General features: G+C 35.8%; 1 protein-coding gene across 1 annotated transcript in view; it reads left to right on the top strand.

The window, feature by feature from the left end:
• Positions 1–3,409: 3,409 nt before the first annotated feature.
• Positions 3,410–21,144, top strand: part of ST18 (ST18 C2H2C-type zinc finger transcription factor) — a 72,989-nt gene continuing 55,254 nt past the window's right edge. The window contains exons 1-3 of the mRNA XM_058808707.1: positions 3,410–3,513; positions 10,145–10,199; positions 12,164–12,194. Of these exons, the coding sequence (XP_058664690.1) occupies positions 10,145–10,199; positions 12,164–12,194 (86 nt within the window). The 5' untranslated portion in view covers positions 3,410–3,513. The remainder of the gene's footprint in view (positions 3,514–10,144; positions 10,200–12,163; positions 12,195–21,144) is intronic.

The following is a 21,144-nucleotide window of genomic DNA, read 5'->3' as shown; positions in this document are numbered from 1 at the left end:
TTATTCCCACATTTGCAGTATATCAACCAGAGATGTGGTAAATGAGAGAAAATCAAATTAACCTGTTGGAAATGGAATATATTATGCTTTAAAAAGCTTTTGCGATCTTTCACAAATATAGTGCAGCTTTGAGTACTGAAATTCTGATAGAGAAAACAACTTGGGACTTCCGATGAGATAATTTTTTGGTTGTACAATATGTCTTTTCTCATTTTAAAATCCCCAGGAGCTCTGGTAATCTGACCTGAATGAGTGGACTTTTACCCATAGACGATGGGTTAATCAAAATAGCTGTTTGAAGGGATTTGTCACCAACATCTGATGTAGAGGATCAGGACCTAAACTGTCATTGACATCAGTATCCTGGTATGACTCATGGATCTCAGTAGGATGGCACTTCAGAGTCAGTACAAAATCATGTAGCATTGGAAATGGCTATAAACCAAGGAATGAATTGCAAAGGCTCCAGGTGACTTCACTGAACAATTACAGTGACAAATCAAGCAACTCATATATTCCATCTTTGTGGGTTTATAAAGTTTATTATTCTAGTTGAATTGAGATGGTGGTTGAAAAGGATGGAAGCTTTCTTTATATCCAAGTAGCTTTCACCTTCTAGAATAAAAAATACTGTTCAGACACAGTTGAAGTGTAAGCATAATTTACTGCCTGTAAATTGTTTTGAATTCTTGATTAAAAAAGAGAAATAAGTTAATGCAACTAGGAATAGATTGGGCCAAATGAAGATACATGTGGACCCTAGGGGACTAACCCTCCCAAGGAGCCTTGATTGACAAATAAATAAGTTAGCTCTGCCTCATTTCTATCAACAATGGTCTTATCATCAAAGCCACCAACAATCTGGTTAGATGTACTTTGTAGGCTCTTGTGTCTGAGATCTTATTTTCTCCAGTTGGTATTGTAGATTTTTGTACTTGCAATACCTCACGATTTGGCCCATGATCAATTTCATAACTCATAAAACTTCCTAAACAGATTCAGTATAAGGCCTTGATATTCCTGCAAAATCAGCACCAAGCCTTTTTTTGCTACCTCAACTATCAGGTCCCAATGCTTATATCTGAAATATAACTTACTTCTTGGAGTGAGGACAGGGGTGACACACAGTTTATGTTACATTAAGGGCATGTCACATCCCATGACACAGCATAATCCTGCAGACCCTGTTTGTAGCATGACAGATGCATGGCATTGTACTAGAGTTTTTATGAGACACCCAATCTTCAAATGTGGGTACTCACCCACGAATCAGCTGAATGGCAGCCAGCACCCAGTAATGTGAAAAGAATCAAACCCAGCACATTTAAACTTACTAACCACTAGCAGCTTCTGCTGTGTTTAAACACAGCAGAGGGTGCAGGTTTTCGTGTTTTGCCAGAATTGCCTGCAGTTCTTCAGTACAATTTTAAAACCTGCCCCCCAGACTCACCTCAGTCCAAACTCCTTTTCTTATAAGGAGGACTTTCAATACACTAGCTTATTATGTAAAGCTAAATGTGGAAAGTTTAGTGTGTTTTTCCTTGTCCTTTGTGCACTTTTCCAAGTGGATCTCAGCTGTGCTTTCTTAACTCTCAGTCCCTTAGGATGAGAGAGACAGCAGATGGGGTTAGGGCAGAGGGCTGATGCTGCTGACAGCAAACGGCCTGGTTGTTGAGTGGAAGCTGTGAGCGTCAGGAAGCTCCTTGTCCCCAGAGAACCAACTAACCACTGAAGAAAGTTGAAAATGAGCCCTTTGAGAAACGCTATTAAAAGTAGTAAAAAATTGCAATTGTGCAGATGATGTGCTGCTGTGTGGTTATTCGGATGCTAATGAGTTTGACATCTGGGAACTCAAAGGGTTTGCAGCTACTCCCTTATGTGATTTAGTTCTTTAGTGGCAATCTTTGAGAAAATAAAGGAAAAAATATATTGTTAATAAATACTTAAGTTGCTAGAATTTTTAGACAAAAATCTGTTAAGTTTAAATCTTTAGAAAGCTTTTCTCACCATTGTAGTTATTCTCAGAGGTCTTTTGTTTTATGTTAGTGTGTTTTAAACAAAGAGGAAGAGGAAGGTAGAAGGCTTTGAGACTTCTTTTGTGGTTTTGGTTTTTTATTATGAATGTTGAAACAGAATAGCAGGAAAATAGGGCTTTGAGGATAAACATCATTTCTTTCTAGTAAAATGCAGTTTAAAAAAAAGCTTTAAAAATCCTGTTGGTATTGGGATGGTTTGCTCTGGGTTTTCTCCCATCTTAATCATCTTACACCTGTTGCCTGTTTCATTATTTGATGAAAGTGTACTGATTATAATTAAAAGTATTTGATGGGATAAAACAAGCATCCTATCTATTGGAACACAAGCAGAAATTAGTCACTCAAGAAACTCCAGCTTCCCTGTTTAGAACGAGCCTTTGCAAGTTCAGAAAAGTAACATTCAAAATTTTGTTGAAAATGACATCACCAGATATCATTAAGAGAACAGTTAAAGTTCTGAAACCTTATTTGCAAACTTTGTTCTAATTGGAATATCTTCAATGAATAGATCTATTTTAAAAAATACACTGGATGATATGTGAAACAGACCTCCGAAGTTGCAACTGATAACAAAATTTTAATGTTTTGGTCACTACTGCTAGGAACAACCTCTAAATAAACCTTGCCCTGAGTAACTGCTCATTGTCAGATTCTTCCAGGTTGCAGGTATCTAGAACTTTAAGTGTTAGGAGGATATTTCTGAAAACAAGGATCTCAGTGTTGTACACTCAGATGTGAACTTCTGCAGCTCTACTTCCCTCGCTGTCACTGTTGATTTAGCATAAAGTCCCCCACAGAAAGGAATAAAAACTGAGCATGGAGAAATGTCAAGGATTTCCTTAATTTGGCTTAAACTGAGAACATTCTCAGCTTGCCAAACTTTAAATTTTAATATTTGAAGTCAGAAAAAATAGAACGGAGGGGTTTTCTTCTGCTTTTAAAATGTTTCAGAATGCTTCTCACTTATTTTGCATCATGAACAGAGCCATCCCACTCAGTCAAAGGGGTTCTGATGCAATTAAAATACTTGGCTAAGGATTTCTACATATAGAAACGGTAGATTTTTGTCCACACAAGACGAAAAACTTTTTCTTAGAGCAGGTTTATTTCATAAGTGATCAAGAGAGCATTAATGATGTAAAGAAACTACTTTAAGAAAAGAAAAAAACCCATACTCATTACGCCTTTTAGAAGCACCATTGATGCCTCTAAACCCTATCTTTGTAAAACCGCTGAAGAAAATATTGCACCTGGATTATTTACCCATTTGATTTAAAGAGTGTCTTGTTTTATCTATGTTTTATTTAGCATAGCTGGGTTTTTTTTTGTTTTGTTGTTTTTGTTTCTGTTTCTTTGTCTGTTTTTTCCAGAGAATGAATTTGAGGATTATCTGTTAAATCAGGCAAGGCACCTTGGGCTGTGTGACAAATTTGGTCCTTTGGAATCTGCACGTATTTTCACCTGGAAACACACAAAGGTGGGATGATTTATTTAAAAAAATTAATTTGAGTAGAATATGGCTCTATATTAGTAGTAGAATACTATGTGGTTTCATGTGTCGTACCTCATGCACTAGGATTACTTTTCTTGCATAATATTTGCTGTTTTAAGAAAGTCTTCAACAGTCAGGTATAGCAGTACTAAACAGTAGAAGAGTTGAGAAATTTTGTAAATGCATAGAAATTCTAGTTGTTAAATTTGTGAACTACACTTTTTTAGCCGTACATACTGTCAGTAACACAAGTATCTTTGAATCTATATGACTCCAGGAATGAGAATATATTTCACAGTGCACTGCTTAAATTTAAAATTATTGGTTCATAACTTATTGGTGATTTTTATATATATAAGGTTTATTGGTTTGGGACTTTTTTAACTATATAGCAGTTGGGTGGGCTAAAACTTCAGTGTATTTAAAAAGACCTCAAAGCATCAAAGCTTTTATTTTTTACTGACTCTTTCTTCTAAAAAGTTATGTTTAATGTATACTAGCACAGGAAATAGTGACAACACCTTGAACAACAGAAAAAATATTAGTCTGGGAAGAAAAGCCTCCAAAAAAGTAGCCTGGGCTGAGCTGCATTTCAGCTTAGTATATAATTTTTATATAATTTTTCTCTGAATTTAAAAACTGGCAGTTGCCCCTCAATTTTATGAGGCTGTGACTCTGCCCCCTAAAGCCTTGGTAAAAAAGACTAATAGAAATACTTGGCACATGTTGGTTACCTAAGGGAATAATAGAACTATTTGCTGTAGTTGTTTGGCAAAAGGACATAAACATATGGCTTTGGTTTATATTCAGCACTGCCAGTTGTGCAAAGTTGCATGGATGAAGTATACAACAGCAGTGACAACTCAGAAATCAGAAGTGAGAATCAAAATAAATCATCCTCATTACAAAGCTATTCAAGCTTGCCTCTGATCTAAGGCTTATTTTGTCTCTGCATATTTTCAAGTAGTGAATTCAATATAAAAAAAAATCTACTTCTCACAAACGGATACACCATTCAATCACAGTATAAAATGCCAAATTGTTGATGATTTATATGTGTTATAAACATGCTCTAAAGTTTGCATTTAGTAAATGTACTTATTTTAATTCTCAAGAAATTCATTGAGCTGAACCAATTATTTCCATGTCATTCAACTTTTTCCTAGAGAAATCAGGCACAGCTTTGAGCAAGCTAAAGCAAAATTTTCAAAAATAAAGATGGGATGACTCCTTGGTTAAGAATAGTCAAAATCACCAAAAAAAGGCATAATTTTAGTGATAGTCTTTAGGAATATATTTCTAAATATTTTTTGTTTCTGGTCATCAACATATTTAAAAACAAAAAAAAAAAAAGAAAGAAAAAAAAAGAAGAGCAAGAAACTTTAACCATATTGCAAACAATGTTCTTAAAAAAGAATTGCATTTGGATTCTGGATTATTTTTACAGCCAGAAATGAAAATACATAACTTTTTCTAGAAGCTGTTATTTTTGTTCTCTGCATTTCTTTTTCTCACTATACTTCTCACTGTCAGTGTGAGATTAGTAGTTGATATTAAAAATGTTATCATAGACTAAGAGAAAGATTTAGTCAGCACACATAGACATACAGACAAATAATGATCTGCTCTTCTTGGCAGGCTATAGGAAATCTTGCTGTCAGATTTATTTATTTTTGTTTTTCTCTATGACTTTATTCTCTTTTTATGTGGTAAAATCTTACCTGAGTTAGTGAAAAGAAATATCAAAATATGAGTATCAAAATCACTGAAAATCTTGCTCAGAGGGTTTTACTGTATGGAGAATTATTTACTCTAGGGACAAGTACACAGAGTGTCCTGTCACCTTGGGACACAGTATAGCACAGTCCTGTTCATTGTCCTTAGCAGAATCTGACTTCATCTTTGAAGTTTGTGGCTTGTGTTGGAGAATGGATTGAAAATGGATTTGTGTGCTTTAAAAATCAGTGAGGTTTTGTCTTCTGACTAAGCTTGTGACAGATATAGCTCTTGTCTCAATACTAACTTCGGCAATTCACAAATTAAAAAGAGTAGAGAAAAGTGATTCTTTTTCCAGACATCTCAAAATCAGGTAAAGTTTGTCCTAGTGAAATGATTCACTGAATTTAATTTTGAAAATCAGGTATAACTTCAAGTCAGAAAGTCACAGTGCAACCATAAAGCTTATACTCCTTATCTCTAGATGAACTGGGGATTTCTATTTCTCTAACTAGTTATGCAAAAGGAAACGGACTGACACTCCAGCAGGGTGAAACCCACTCCAGGAAAGCCATGCTTGTGTGAAGACTACAATGGAAATTACAAACTGCACAGCTCTTACACGAGCTCTTTCCAGGAGATGCATTTCACTTTTACCTATGTCAGCAGCACTGGCTTCCCTAAGCCATAGTTTATTTCACAGTAATGTGCTGTAAAACTATCCTACCCAGATAGTAGTGTCAATTCAGTTTCTGAAATTCAAAATAAAAAATGTGCAAATAAACTGAAATAGTTGCTACTATTATTATTGTCATTATTATAATTTATTGCACATGCCCTATTTTCAGCTGTTAGTCATGTTCTTGGATACTATTATAACATCAGTACATGCACATGTGCACAGACAGACTCCAGGCACACAAAAAGCCAAACTCAGAGCCAAATCCTGATTCTCTCACCCAGGGAAGTATTTCCAGGTGCTGCTCTTGAGTCTGTTAACTGCAGTGGGATGATACAAACAAAAGAAGTGCCATTTGGTTCCTGCAGCCAGGAACTCTGAAATAGTTTGCTCAGAAAGTATGATTGCTGCTATTGCACCAGTAAATTAATCCAGAGAAACATGAATATCCTGTAGCAGTTAAAAAGTAAATTTTTTACAGTTTCAGCCAAGCAGAATTTGGGGTACTGTCAGTGACTCCAGTCAGTTCTCTGTGATCCAGTTGTTGACTTACACTTACGTCTCAATCAACATTGAAGGAAAAGTGGAAGAAAGATCAGAATGAAATTCACAGAGTCAGGCAAAGGGCATTCATTGACCTCTGGGGATTTGTTGGAATATGTTTTCAGAAAATAATTCAACATCAATATCTTCAGTAAATTTTGAGATCACAGAAATGGGATGTAACTGAAGCAGAAAGTATTTATTTCTTAGCCTACTTGCTTAATGATTTGGGACTGCAGAGCTGCTGCACCTCTGTCCTTGTGTTTCTGACTGTGTATTTCCCACTAATTCCTTCAGAGTCCATTAGCTAGCTTCAACTAATTTTGAAAAGAAAATGTTTAGAAGAGTTTAAAATCCATCAAATGAGTGAATCTAGATATAAAACACAAAGATTAAGTGGACTTAGTTCCACTATTCACTCGCCATTATTTTTATAAAGCTTGCCCTTAAAAATTATGGGACTATGACCTCCAATAAAATTTTCCTGGCACACATTGCATTCTCCCCATGGTCCTGATGGCTAAAAAAAAAATTAGCAGTGAGATATTGTGTGAGGATTTTGTGCAGACATGACCATTCTGTTTACCCCTTATGGATTCTTGACTCAAGACAACACATGTAGTGTGAGGGAGGGTGACCATCCCCCAGCCTTGACAGCATGAAGCACCTTCCAGAATCCATCCAACCTTTACAGTCACAACAGTAATGATACATGTCTCAAATTAACACCTTCATAACAAATACCTCTAAAAATGTTGGCTAGAATTTCTCAGAATTTAATCCTAATTTAATTCCATGGTTGATTTGAAAGTTTGAATGCTTCTTGCTCCTTTGATGTAATTTCATGTAAAATTATCACTATGTAGATGAAAAACAGAAGTAAGACATTTCATTCACTTTGCATCAGTATCAGGCAGTCTCTAAAAGGACTACCAAAATCCAAAGATAAGACATTTAAATTTTGAGCAAGACAAGGGTTTTTATTTGCTGACACATTTTATAGATTTCAGTTTTATTCAGTTACTTTTGTATTTCAAGTTAATGCATAGTGCTATTTTGTAAGTTAAGGTATCTTTTGTGCGATACAGACATGATGATTATTTTGATATGTATATGCACCAGGCTAAACTGTCTTATAAATTATAGGTTTGAGTTGATAAAAAGATATCTCATAGTGTGAAACTTTTTCAAGGAAAGAAAATCTATGGAAAAATCACCCGCATTGATTTTGTCATTGGTTTTCAATCTTTGTGCAGTTTTTAAATATTCATCACAATGCAAGCTGCTGTTTAGACCAAAGTAACTGCTGTTCAGTAGAAGCAGTGGGCACTTTTTGTTTCATAATTAAAAGAGCAGCACTGTGATTGGTGTGGTATTTATTATGAAATGATGACAAAGGACTACCAGTGGTTTTAATAGTTTTAGCTTACAGGAGCTGTTGTTAATTTTGTCTGTAGAGTTGCAGGTGAAATAATGCACAGTGGATAAATAGTCTATATTGGTTTAACTGAACATAATATATAGTGTGTTCTGGAGTTGTTTGTCTCAATAGACTATAGTAATCAAAAGTAATGAACCTATTATGTGCAGGACCTTGGAGAGCATAGAATGGCAGTAAAAGTGTGGCACATAAAAGGTTTATTAAAGGAAATTAAAGTCCATCATTGCCACACCTGCTCCCCTATTATAAGTCTATGGCAGGTCAGTGCCTTCAATCACAACTCAGCATCAGAGAACAGAGCCATGTTTCCCATTACCATTGCAGTCACATTGCAAAAACTCGTTCTCCAGCTTTTAAGGATAGTAACAAGTAAAGGCTGCCATCAGCCCCACTACATAAACAGAAGCTCTTCATGTTTTTCCCTGCTAATAATCAATATCAGATGTAAATTTAAACAGACAAAAGGTATAATTGTCTGGCTTTGATGTGCATTTCCATCAGTTTATATTTTCATTTCAGACATCATTAACCTGTGTTCTAGAATTAAACTTCTTCAAGTCCATGACTACCCTTTTCAAATGTTTGTGTTCTCTCTTTCAAATTGCTATTTTGATTCCAATATCTGCTTATAATGTTCAAGCATATATAAAAACAAATAAACCCCAGGAAATTAGAGAAATGCTTTTTATCCCCTAGAAAGGCTGACTTTACTCTTTATTTCTCAGGTCAATTTTGTAATATTCTGCAATGTTCTTTCAGATAAGACCTTTGAAACATCTCAGTAATCTGAGTCATATTGAGCTAAAAATAAAGCAAACTCAGATCTTCAGACTCTATATATGGAAAGAGGCACAAACAGGACTCCTTGCATCATTCCTCAGTTCAGTGCAGTTCAGCAGATTCTCAGAAAGAAAAAGTGAAATAATTGACAGGATCTTCTGTTGACATCAGTATTTATCTTGTGACATTTTTCAGGGAGAGATGCCTGGCAACTTCTGGTCTCCATATCTACCTATCACCCAACACAGTTTCATAAGTCAGAGACTGATGTCTGCAAACTGATCTGCAGAAGCCCATGAGAGTTGCTTTGTTTAAAATATACTTATCATCACCATTTTACAAACAGGGAAACTGAAATTCAAGTAAACACAGATAGCAAGCTTCCTTCAGAGACTGCAGAAAAATTCCATAGTTCCCAAAATTTTGCTGAGAAAAAATTCCTGGTGATAGAGTCTTTCTTATGTATAAAGAGTTACTTTTAGAAAGGAGTTTGCCTCCCTGGACATGGTCAAAATTGCACTGTTGTACAATCTGCTATATGTCACTGCAGTTCTCCACACCACAACATGAAATCTTAATCCCTTTGAATTTCAGGGGTTTGCAATAAAATCCCTGGATTGAAAGCCTACCCCTATAATTATGTGTCTGGGCCACATCCAAGACCAGAAGGTGCATATTTCCAGTTTGGGTTTAGATGTAGCCAAAAGTGTAGTGAGAACAGCTGATCTTGAAAGGATTCTCTTATTTCAGTTAGAAAACTTATGATATCAGCTGACTTCTGGGGGACACTGGGGTTTTTGATTGTTTGCGTTTGGTTTTATTTAATATAAAATACAAATATGGACACTAGATTCTCCCAAAAAAATCTATAAATCTGTAACTCACTGTCTCTTCAAGCAAAACGTCTTAAAGAAGTAGTTGATTAAGTGTTGAAGAATTTCAAAGCTGTTTATGTGTCGTTATGCATTGGCAAGCAAGAAGGTTTCATGCCTTAAGGACGAAGTAGTCAGAAATGCAGGCTCCAACATAGCTATGGAGCTATGCCTCAGTTAGAATGAAAATGCAGAGTTCCTGCAGCCATGGCAGCTTTCTGGGACCTTTTGTTTCAGGAGGTGGATGCTGAAAGCAGCACTCATGCAGCATTACTCTTTCTAACCTTATGCCTTCAGCTAACACCTGTAGACCTCATCATTAAACCTTACAGAGTCACTCATAACTATCACTTTATTAAACAAATCTGCATCATTATAGGTATCTCCTAGGTATTTACTAGATATTCACAGATGGCTTTTTATCTCTTTGACAAGATTAATAAGGCATGATTATTCTTTTTTTTCCTATTACTGTCTGGCCTTTGGAAATCTGAAAAAAAATGTATTGGAGTGTTGTTTTTTTTTTTCCCTTTTTTTCCTCTATGGCAAAAGGTATGAATTAAAGACCTTGTGTTAATATTGCAGATGGATGCAGATGGGGAAAATAAAAAGCTGCGCACACGCTCCAAAGGAACCAAGGGTGAGTTAGCAAGCACACGCCACGACCCCGTGCCCAGAACACCATGAAATATCATAGTTCTTGTGCACAGCCCTTAATGTGCGCTGAGAGACTCTGGAGCTTCCTTACGGCTGCTTTTTTTAATCAGGGCAGGACACAAACTGCTGGCATTAAGAGGCACAATGTTATTAGCTATGGTATAAAGAAAAGCCAAAAAAATCTACTGATGCTATTTTCTTTGAGTTATTTTTCAAAGACAATAAAGGCTACACTTTTTATTATCCAAAACAAGCAAACAAAACCACCACCACCAACAACAACCAAAAAAACCCCAAAAACCCAAAGAAAACCCACAAAACCAAAAATCCCCCAAATTATTTTCCACAGTGAGTTGAGTTGACAACATTGAATGGATGCTTTAAAAAATTGTGTATCAAAACTTTTTCTCTGCCATCTGAATGTTTTTTCTGTCTATTGCCATTAATTATCTATAAAATAGCTGTGTAAATGGTTCAGAGGTAAATTTTCTTCAATCAAAAGCTGCAGGTGTATGTGGGAGAAGAAATCTTGTGGGTTTTTTGAAGCGTTGGTGCTCATGTTTCATTTGCAAAGTTATGACATAGTTGTATTTCCCAGATATTACTCTCTTTTTGTAAGGAACAGATGGAAATGCAGTACAGAGAGATAAACAGGCCCTTAATGATCTCAACATCTGGAAAACCTGACTGACTAGCAGTACAGCCCTTCCAGGAAAATAACTTTTTATTTTAATTCATAACAGTTTTTGTGACTCTTGATAACAAGTGAAAAATGGATATACTTAAAAATAAATGTCAAAGTTTGCCTACCCTGTGAACATTTTTGCTTATGACTATTTTCAGAGGCACAAAGCACCCATCCTTCACTCTAATTTTAATGAGAATTGTTGACTCTAAATATTGTCAAAACGGACTACTTCTATTTGTTGTCCCAACTCACTAATTTGAATTGTTAATATTGTGTCTTTAGGTTCAAGTTATGGTCAGAATGAAAGATTAGAGTGGTTTGGCATTAATTCTCTATTTTCAAATGATCAAAGGGGCAAAAAGTGCTAAACTTCACTCAGGAAAAGAGAGGAAAAACGTTGAAGTACTGCAGACTGCATATAAGGGAATAAATTCAGACAAACCTTTCTAAAAACCATTATCATTGTCATATCAAAACTTTGATGCAACCCTCACTTGTGATCTATGAAATTAATATAAAATTCATATATATTTGAAAAGTACCAAACAGAGACCTTGGAAAGTCTCTGATTAGGGAAGTTATTCACACCCCAGCATTAGGGCATGTATTCTCTGTTGGTCAGGACTGTGAGTTAATAGAGTTTGGCTGGCGGAGCAAACTTCAGTTGTAGTTAACAGGGGTTTCATACCCTTTCACTCAAAAGGCTAATAACACAATTTTAAAACTTATGGGATTTTTTCTCCATGTTTTTATGTGCATGTGCATACACTCTTACAACAATTAATATATCAAGAACATTTTCCCCAGAAGTGGAAACAACAAAAATTGCCTCTGCCCTATGAGTAATCCTTAGAGACACCTGTTGGCCTTGTCAATATGCTGTATACTCCTGTGTGGGCAGGAATTTGTAAACACCAGCCTTTGCAATCCCCAAACTGATTTTAAATTATGGAAATTAGAGAATTTGCATTCTATTTTCAGGAAAAACAAGGGTCTTTGCTTTACTTTTATTTCCATTATTTTCCTTATTGTTCCACTGAACATCATACTCCAGGTTTCATGCATCCTAAAATAACTGAGACAATTACACCTTCATTCAGCATTTGTCACTAGTAGCTACAATCCTGTGGTTAGCATGAAATAACCACCTGTGTTTTGATAGCCACTCCTCTGTCATTACACATAGGCAGGTGCAAGGCCGCCGAAAGAACAAATCTGGAAGTGTAAACTAATTAATTCTTTCCTGCTTTTATTAACAGTTCAAGTGGACTCCATAGCTCAAGAGCTCAGGTAAGAACTTACATATTTTATTTTTACAGTTTTATTTTCTTATGATATTGACAATTTTATACCACTGCTACTGCCATAAAATAAAGAATCAAGCAAATGCATTTTGTAAAGCTGTAGCATAGATCTGAAAAACAATAATTTATGCAGATTCACTTTTTAGATATACAAAAAACTACAGCAAAATGTTAGCAATAATTATGCAAGCATAATCAAACGTAATGTGAAGTGGCCAGGATTCTGGTATGTTGTCTTTATTTTCAGCCTGTGTCAGGGCACAAAACAGAATAATTTCTGGTGAATCTTCAGCTCTTCAGTCTTCTTTTTCCTGTCATATATGTTACAGCATTTCAATATCTGAACATTCCAAGAGATATTAATATATTTTACTAGATGGCTTTTATAAAACTGGTCTGGATACCCTGTAAATTCTAAACGCAGTAATGGCTCATTCTTCCTTAAGTATTTGTTGAGATTTCATAATTTATGGAACCAGCAGGGAGTATTTCTCAAGCTTGCACAAAGAATGTCAACCCACTCAAAAACACAAACTACAGCAGGATATTTCAGATTGCAAATGTCTAGTAAATTTCAACATAACTACTTTAATTTACCTATGCATGCACCCAATCCTAATAACTGATCCAAAAGCTTAGATTAAACTCTGGAAAGACTGGCAGATGATTCTGTACCAGTTCTTCAAGAAAGAAAACATTTAGAGGTACCTACAAATTCCTAGAGTTATTAATCAGAATTAGAATTCACTACAGCTTCAGTGTAAATACTGAAAAAAAAATCTTTGGAGTTTTTTGTAAATTAACTTATATTCCCTACACTCACTTTTCATCACGTTACTGAGATGCTTGCTTAATCACAGCAGGCATCCAAAATATGTGCTTGTGGGTTCATCCGTCTTGGGAACAGAAACATCATTGTGTGATTTATTTAACCAACCAAAAGTGCCCAATCTCTTAAAATAGGACATGAAATATTTTCAGCAAGTTATTTGCAGTGAAGACATACAATATTTTAAGGTTTTGTTTTATAATAAAACTGAGGAAATTATAAGCTTCTTATAGTTACTCCATGAACAGAAGTGTAGGCTAACTTTTTGGATAAATTATTCATGGTGAGTCACTCATTCAGCTCTGCTGTGAATCTCATTTTTTTGTATGGCTTCAGTTTCCTGAGATTTAGTGCTTCTCCTTTTTTCCTCTGTGCATCGCTAATTTATGCACCAGAAGGATGCATTAATCCGAAGAGGCAGCCATCCAAAAAAAGGGATGGTCCATGTGTTCCTAAGAGAAAAATGTTTGAAAAATAGAGGATGTGCAAGTTTCTGCAACATCAGGGAAGCTGTGATTTATGTATTATCGATTGCTATCGTTTTTCCCAAGCAACTTTATTTCACTCTGTGAAACACTTACTGTCTTAGGAACTACTGTGCAGCAGATCACTGTGTGGACCTCCTCCATAAGGAAACAGGCATTGGTTTAAAACAGTGAGCTAAACAGCACAGAAAAGCATTATCCAGCCCTTAACTTGGTATTTATAATTTCTCCTGTACCAAATTCCATGTTGGGTATCTCCACAGTCAAGTGACTGGCACACAAGTCAGGTGATCAACTTTTATGGATCTACTTGTCCATGAAAAGGTAGAGGGAGAGAGGCAGGGACTGCTCTTTGGAAATGCAACCATTGGACTGCATCCCTGTTAGTCATACCCACGTTATTGTGAGAAAACCATTGAACATTCCTCAAGAATTAAAGACTGAAATAGTCTGTTGTGTTCCCTGGATACAGATATTGGAACTTTTCTGACCAAGGTTCTAAATGCTGTGTTGGCTGAGAAATTTAAATCCACGCTTAATTAATTTCCCTTTTTCCCCTGGCTTATCCTATCTGACAAAGCACTTTTGCACTCCTTATTGAGTTTCTGTTATGAAGTGCCTTGGGATACTTCTGCATGAAAGACACTACATAAGCTTACATGCTCATTTTGTATTATTATTAATTTCATAACATTGATTGGTTCTAGAGCATTTGTTAGCCTTTTCTTATTCTGTAACTTGTGTTTCACAAAAGTAGAGAATAAAATAAATGAAAAGCAAAACAAAGAGTTTCAACCACCAATTAGATTCAATAAAGCATGAAAATTTCTCTCTTCTAAATTTCATGCATTGAAATCTTACTTAATAGAATTCAATGCCAAAAAGTCTCTTGATTTAAAGAAAGCAAAGGTTTCACTAAGAAAACTGGCTAATGTTGCTGTTATCATTCATCTTCTCCTGAAAGATAAGACCACCTTTCTGCATAAAGTTATTTATTTTTAGAAAGATATTATCATAAGAGACAAGCTGGGTTTTAGAATTTTTTTTCCTTAGTAAAATAACTAAAATTTCTCCTGCACTGCACTGAATTTTCAGAGAACAGACTTTTCTTCTAGGTATACACAATGATCTATGTATCAAACTTACATTTATTTCATATAACTATATGCCCTAAGGAATCCCTTAGTAAAACTTTCAGTAAAATAGAAAGAATTTTCTTTACACATGAACACTATAATATTTCTGTGTTACTAGTTCAAATTTATTAGGGTTATTTTGACAGTATCTACTGTATGTGCTGTAGTGTTGAAGCATAGTACACTAAACTTAGTAAGTCTTTCAAAACAGATCTGTCACTCCTTGAAGTCCTGATCATTTTTATGTTAACGACACGATTTAATTTTTTTATTTAGGAATGTACTGCTGTGGTGTTTTCACTGGTAGCTAAGCTACCTTAAAAAAAGATGAATCTTTTTAACACAAGCTAAACATAGCAAACAACAATGTGTGGTAGAAGTGAGTGTTGAAGCTGGGAGATCTCTGTTCCATACATTCAAGTTTGAATCTGACACATTTTGGGCATAGAAGCTCTGTTGTATCCATCTTCTGTGAGAAGCAGAATGAAGAGGTCTTCTCTTAGACAGTTTTGTCATGGACCACTGGAAGGACCAGGACCTTCAGCTGTGTTCAGGATTGGAATGGAAACCAAAGTAAAGTGAGGAATATTGGAGTGATGTATTCTCATTACTGTGTTTTATTTAACAGATGGGATACAGTACAATGAACCATCTGTAGGTTATGGAGTGGCATCTGGGTCAGGCCAAGGAAGAGGAAATTGGATTGATCCAAGCACAGAATTGCAAAAGAATAGATGGGTTTGGCTAAATCCATATCTGAATAGAAGGGGTACCTTTTCTGAGTTACATACAGGTGAAACCAAGTGGTTTGGGCTTCTGTCGCTGATGATTAATGTAGAGTCCACAAAGGTGCTTCAAATCATGGAGAAGAGCATTGGTGTTTGGTGGGAATAGTTACACTTCCCCTTACTTTCTGCACTGTTGCATGTCTTCCTCAAAAGTAAGGAAAATTACTTTTTTTATCTGGAGCTCTTGTTCCAGGGGTGGTGAGACACTTCAGATACTCAGAGGAGTTGAACTGTTCATTGTGAATGTACGGAGTTATGAGTATCTTGAATACTTTAGCAGAGACAGTACTAACAGAGCAGAGCTATCTGGATGTCTCCTTGTTAGAAGTAGTAACTGGACAATTCACCCTTTTGTGGCTGCCTGTTGATTAGGAGGGGGAGAAACTAGCGAAACAACCCTGCAAGCAATGGAACTGAAGTATCTCGGAAAGTCTGTGTTACTAAAATATATTCCTGTAATGAAGATGTACATTAATATACTGTTGTATATGACAACATGCTAAAAACCACTTAACTAACTGGTAGTTTTTCCTTATTCTAAATTGCCAAATGCTTTCCTGATTTCCTTTAAGAATGATTAAATTGAACATATTCAATTATAACTGAGCTCTGTTTCAACCAGTAATAAAATGAAGGTAGAGATTTTGGTAGATAGAAGAGAGTTTGCCGGTCAGGAAATGCTCATGGCATGAAAGAAAAGGCCTGTTCATGCCTAGCTGCATTTAGAAAGGACTGATTGGCAACTCTTTTTCTGAACTTTATAAAGTAAGCAAATTTTTTAAGAAGTATTTGTGAAAAAAAAGCAGTAGTATGGCAGATGACTCGAGAAAGAGGTGAAAGAGGTACTCAGATGATGGAAGAACTGAGCACATGAAGAAAAATCACATAAAAAGGCTCCAAGGTAAGAGCCTTAGTAAGAACTGAGATTATGGTTGATTTGTGTAGCTATCACCTTCACAATGGTGTTATCCCACAGCATTGCTTAGAAATGAGACAGAGACTGAGAAATCTGTTTGTTCCTAGCTGGCATCTGGAAAACCTGTCGGGTTTGTCCTTTGGGCTTGGCTTCTGTTTCCACAGGAGTTGGTCAGAGACTGATTTTCTGGAAACTGTTGTGGAAAAGCACGTTTGACATAATCCTGAATAAGCACATTTGGAACAGAAACTGAGGTGGACTCTTGCATTTCCTGGTGTCTCATCTGTCTCCACTGGCAGAAAGTGTGGGACCCTTGCAGTCCTTAATGTGCTTTGCTGAAACAAATTGTAAGTCTGAATTCAAACAGACTTGGTATTAAATGTTAAATGAAGATGGTCAGTAGTTATAGCTACTGCCAGACATGTCTGAGCTTCACAGAAAGTCTTTTATTTGCAATTGAAGATTGGACGTTGACAGCATACACTTTCAGCCCTCCTCCCCAGTGCTCCCCATGATGGTAACTGGCTGGGGCAGAGCTGTGCCACCTTGGCATTAAGGTATTTCTCCATGATATTTTGGATTAAGCATTCCACTTGAGTCAAAATTCTGTATCATGCTGTGTCTATTGATAACTGATCTTCAGTAAAACAATGGGCATTAACCTTAAGAGTAGCTATTCCCAAGATCTGTTAACAGAATGAGTTAGAGTATCTCCTGCTTGCTCTTTAGCTTGGAAAAGGAGCTTCCTTCCAGCCCTAGCCATTGCAGAAATTGAAATGATTATCAGGTGCTGAAAATATTAACCTCTGTCTCTTACCGCATGATTTCTGGTACAAGCAAGTCTGTCATGTTATTATGAATCATGCTTATTTAAATTCCCATTAAATCTTGTTCATTTACTATTCTACTATTCTTTTCTGACAACATTGTTAGGTTCCTTAGGAACTTTATCTGATGTGCTAGACCTTACTCTCCTAAAAGAATCTGTTGAAATCTATGTTTTACACTAAACAAAGATGGTTTTGTAGTTGATGTTTGATAGAAAACATTGAACAGTCAAACATAAACATTGAACAATCACTATGTGGTGCCATTTACTGCCAGGCAAAGGTAAGTATATGGTCACAGTATATTGTCACAGTCATAGTAGTGACAAAAATAGTGTTAGAACTCACCTATCCTTATTATATCCTGTATGTCAATATAGTAATCATAACTAAAAAAAAAATAATCAAGCATTAATGAAAATTGTAATGGCAATCAAGTTTATAGTCCATCATGTCTAAGTTCCTTCCTTGTTTCCTTCTTCACCTCCCAGCTGCCCTCTAATTAGCCATCAAACTGTGAAATTTACAGAGCTGTCATCCCTCGTCTCCCTTCACTCAGCCTCTCCACCTTGTTTCTTTTCCTCCTTTCCTTTTCCTAGAGTTTGAATGAGTTGATGGACCCCAGGCTTTTGGCTTTTTTACAGCACCAGATGCTTTCATAGTTCAGAACCAAGTTATTCTTTCAGTACTGTTAAACCAGTAACCAAGACAACAATTAACAGCAAGAAAAAAACAGAAAGAAAGTCAAAATTCAAACATCTCTAAGTTTTCTTCTTTCAATAGTCATGTGACTGGTTTAAGGCCTACATAAAATGTTTGCAACTTGTGTACAGAGAAGACGAGATTTTTTTTTTTCACTCATATTAAAATGTCACTTTGAATGTAAAGTAATAAGGTAATAAGAACCACTGTTCTGTTTCAGTAAATGGTAACATGGTTCTGGGTGACCACAAGTAATAACTTTTAAGATATTGCAGGTAACATTGGGGTTTACAGTTCTTTGACTTAAATAATGAGTGAACTGTTCTGAATAACCACTAAGATGGTTGAAATAAGAACTCTGTCTCATAATTATTTTGAGAAAACTGTGGTTGGAGCTGTTAATTATGCTTAATAGTTTACTTAATTCCCATGCATGTTCAGACCTTTTGATCTGTGTACTGTGATCTCTACCTTTTCTTCCTGGATTTATTTAGAACTTTTAGAGACAGCATTTCATGTTCAGATTTCTATTTTACCTTGCTTTAGTTGATATTTTATGTACATTTGTTTATAGGTGACTTTTATAGCTCTGTTTAACAACAACTGCATTAGATGTATTTATAGCATATTATAGGCCTCTTTTGATGTCTACTATGCTATTTCTAGCCAAAATTCACAATCTCAGTGTCTCTTTTCACTATTATATTTGATTGTGGTTTTACATTTTTTACTTAAAGCCTCCATTTAACATTAAAAAGGGTAATTATAATTTAGTTTCAATTTATGTTTTTCTGTAAGAGGTTTTTTGTAATATATGTCAAATCCACATCATTTTATTGTGGCTGCTAGATTGAGATAGTTATTTTCAGGTTTTTCTACCTGAGAGCTAGTTGTGTCTTAGAATACTCCCTGCCTTGGAGTAAAATTTTTGTGCTATTTAATATATTACACAAGTCCTTGTCTTCCCCATCACAACTTCTGTGCTTATCAGCACATAGTAAATGTTATCCTCCTAAACCTACACAGAAATTTAGGGTTGCATATGCCTTCATGCCTTCTGCTGCCTGACAGAATGCATCAGAACATTACAGCCCCAAATGTTCATTTCCTCTTATGGCAGATCTTTTCCCTGTAGATGACCACAAGCGACACAGAGATGGAAATGCCAGCCCATAACTTCTGCCTCATATATATCAATCATGAGTTAAATATTATGGCTAGCTGAATTGCTGCCTATGACTGATGTCAAGGGTTGATTCAGCCAAGCAAAAGTGAGCAGAAACAGACTGTGTACAGCCTGGAGATAGCAAGGAAAGGGAAAGAATGCAGCCATGGGACCTCCTGCTACATTAAAGGGAGATCCTGGCTGCTGACAACGAGTTGCTTATAGTCCCATTCTCTGTTGGCAAAAAAAAAAAAAAACAACAAAACCACAAAGCTGATTTTTACTTTTTTTTTAACCAGCCTGGAGTTACCAATATGCTTTTTATTTAAGCATTTACTGGTGCTAGCAGGCTGACCACTCGTGTGCAAGGCTTGCTGGATGCAAAGGTTGTGTGGATGATCTGTAGATTTGCCTAGAAACTTAATCCATTCTAAGCCAAATTCTTGGCCCGGGTCCCACTGGAATTTATTGACCTACTGAACCTGGACAGATTGAGTGAGTAAATGAAAAAGAGGCTAGGGAGGCTGGATTTGGCCCAGATCTTGGGCATTCATTCATATTACTGAGTTTAAGAACTTCTTGAGCTCCACAAAATAATAACTAAATTTTCTCTAAACTGGCTCTTACTAAAAAGAACTTACCTGTGAGAAAAGGGTCCAGCCATACAACTTGAACCATGCTGAGTTCTTGATTTATGGAATGAAGAAGTTATCCATTTCCTTGACATGGTATTTCAAATTGAGGTTTTATATACAATATTTTTCATAAGACCTGAATATTCTTAAGATCCTACAAGCTTATTAAATAAAAACAAGAAAATAATAGAAGTTAAATCCTTGCTGTCTTTCTCCGAGTTGCCTTTCCTTTCTGGAGAATCCTGACAAAATAATAAAATAAGCAAAATAAAAAAAATATTTATTTGAAAAGATAAATAAAAAGCCATTTCATTAACATCTTGCAGCCTGGAATTTTTGTCCACAGAGGCAGGAGCTTGAGGCATGGGTGAATTTCACCATAACTGCACGTCGTTTTCCTCTGTTACTGCTGACTTACCATTGTTCCACTGTTTTTACATGTGTCTTTGCATTTGCTCAATCATTTCACAGTCCAGTTGTTCTTTTTGGTCGGGTGGCCTGTAACATTCAGTTTACTGCCTGAAACATCTCCAAGCTCAGTACATAATGACTCAACACCATTACCCATTTCTCCCCAGCCTCTTCTTATGGGGTCTAATAAATCCTCTTTTACCAACAAGGCTATGACAGTTCCTTTGCTTTCCTTAAATGTCTTTTTAAAATAAAATACATCTTTTAATATCTTGCTCTGGCCAGCTTTCAGTTATGATACCATATTTTCTCCACATTATTATCTGTCCAGTTCTGCTCCCTTTTTTCTAGCTAAACCTTCCATTTGTGTATATAGAAGACATTTAATACCCCCAAGTTACTGATCTTTTTTTCTCTATATTAGTGCTCATAAATAAAAATTTCCCTTTTATCTTTTCCCCATCTATATCTCACATCCATTCCTTTCATCTTGGTCCAGCCCTGGACTGAACTTTTCACAACTCTGGCATTTTAGAAAAAAGAGCATTGCATAAAACTTCCATAGTTGTAGAAGGTTCTTTAACCCTGGAATGGTTATTACAGGGCACAGAACAGCCTCTGTCCTTTTCACAGATACAACTTGTAAGCCAAGTGTGTGAGCTACAAAGGGATGACATGAATTTTTTTGTGTGTTTTGTATGCTGTTTAAAAATTATAATCAGTCAGATTCATTTTAGTTACCATTGGAGTAAGTCCTCCAAGTTCTAAGTTTCATTGCAGCCCATTCTCTTTGTCCAAATGAAGAGCAATTTTTTCCAATGAATTTTATTGGTTTATGTTCTTACCATTTTAATGCTTTAAAATGTTGATGGAAGAAAATGGTTTTTTACCTTATGAATTCTTTCACAAATGTATCTTTGAGGAGTTTCCAGCCGGAAAACTTTTCCAGATTTTTCTCATCTCCTAGTCTGAATCAGTAAAATACAATACACTCAGTCATGGACTCCAAATGTTATAAATTATTGAAATAATCCTGTGGCTC

Source organism: Ammospiza caudacuta, chromosome 1, assembly GCF_027887145.1.
Source record: "Ammospiza caudacuta isolate bAmmCau1 chromosome 1, bAmmCau1.pri, whole genome shotgun sequence".
Classification (NCBI taxonomy): Eukaryota; Metazoa; Chordata; class Aves; order Passeriformes; family Passerellidae; genus Ammospiza; species Ammospiza caudacuta.
Note: the sequence above shows the minus strand (reverse complement) of the source record. Positions and strands in the feature narration are given on the sequence as shown.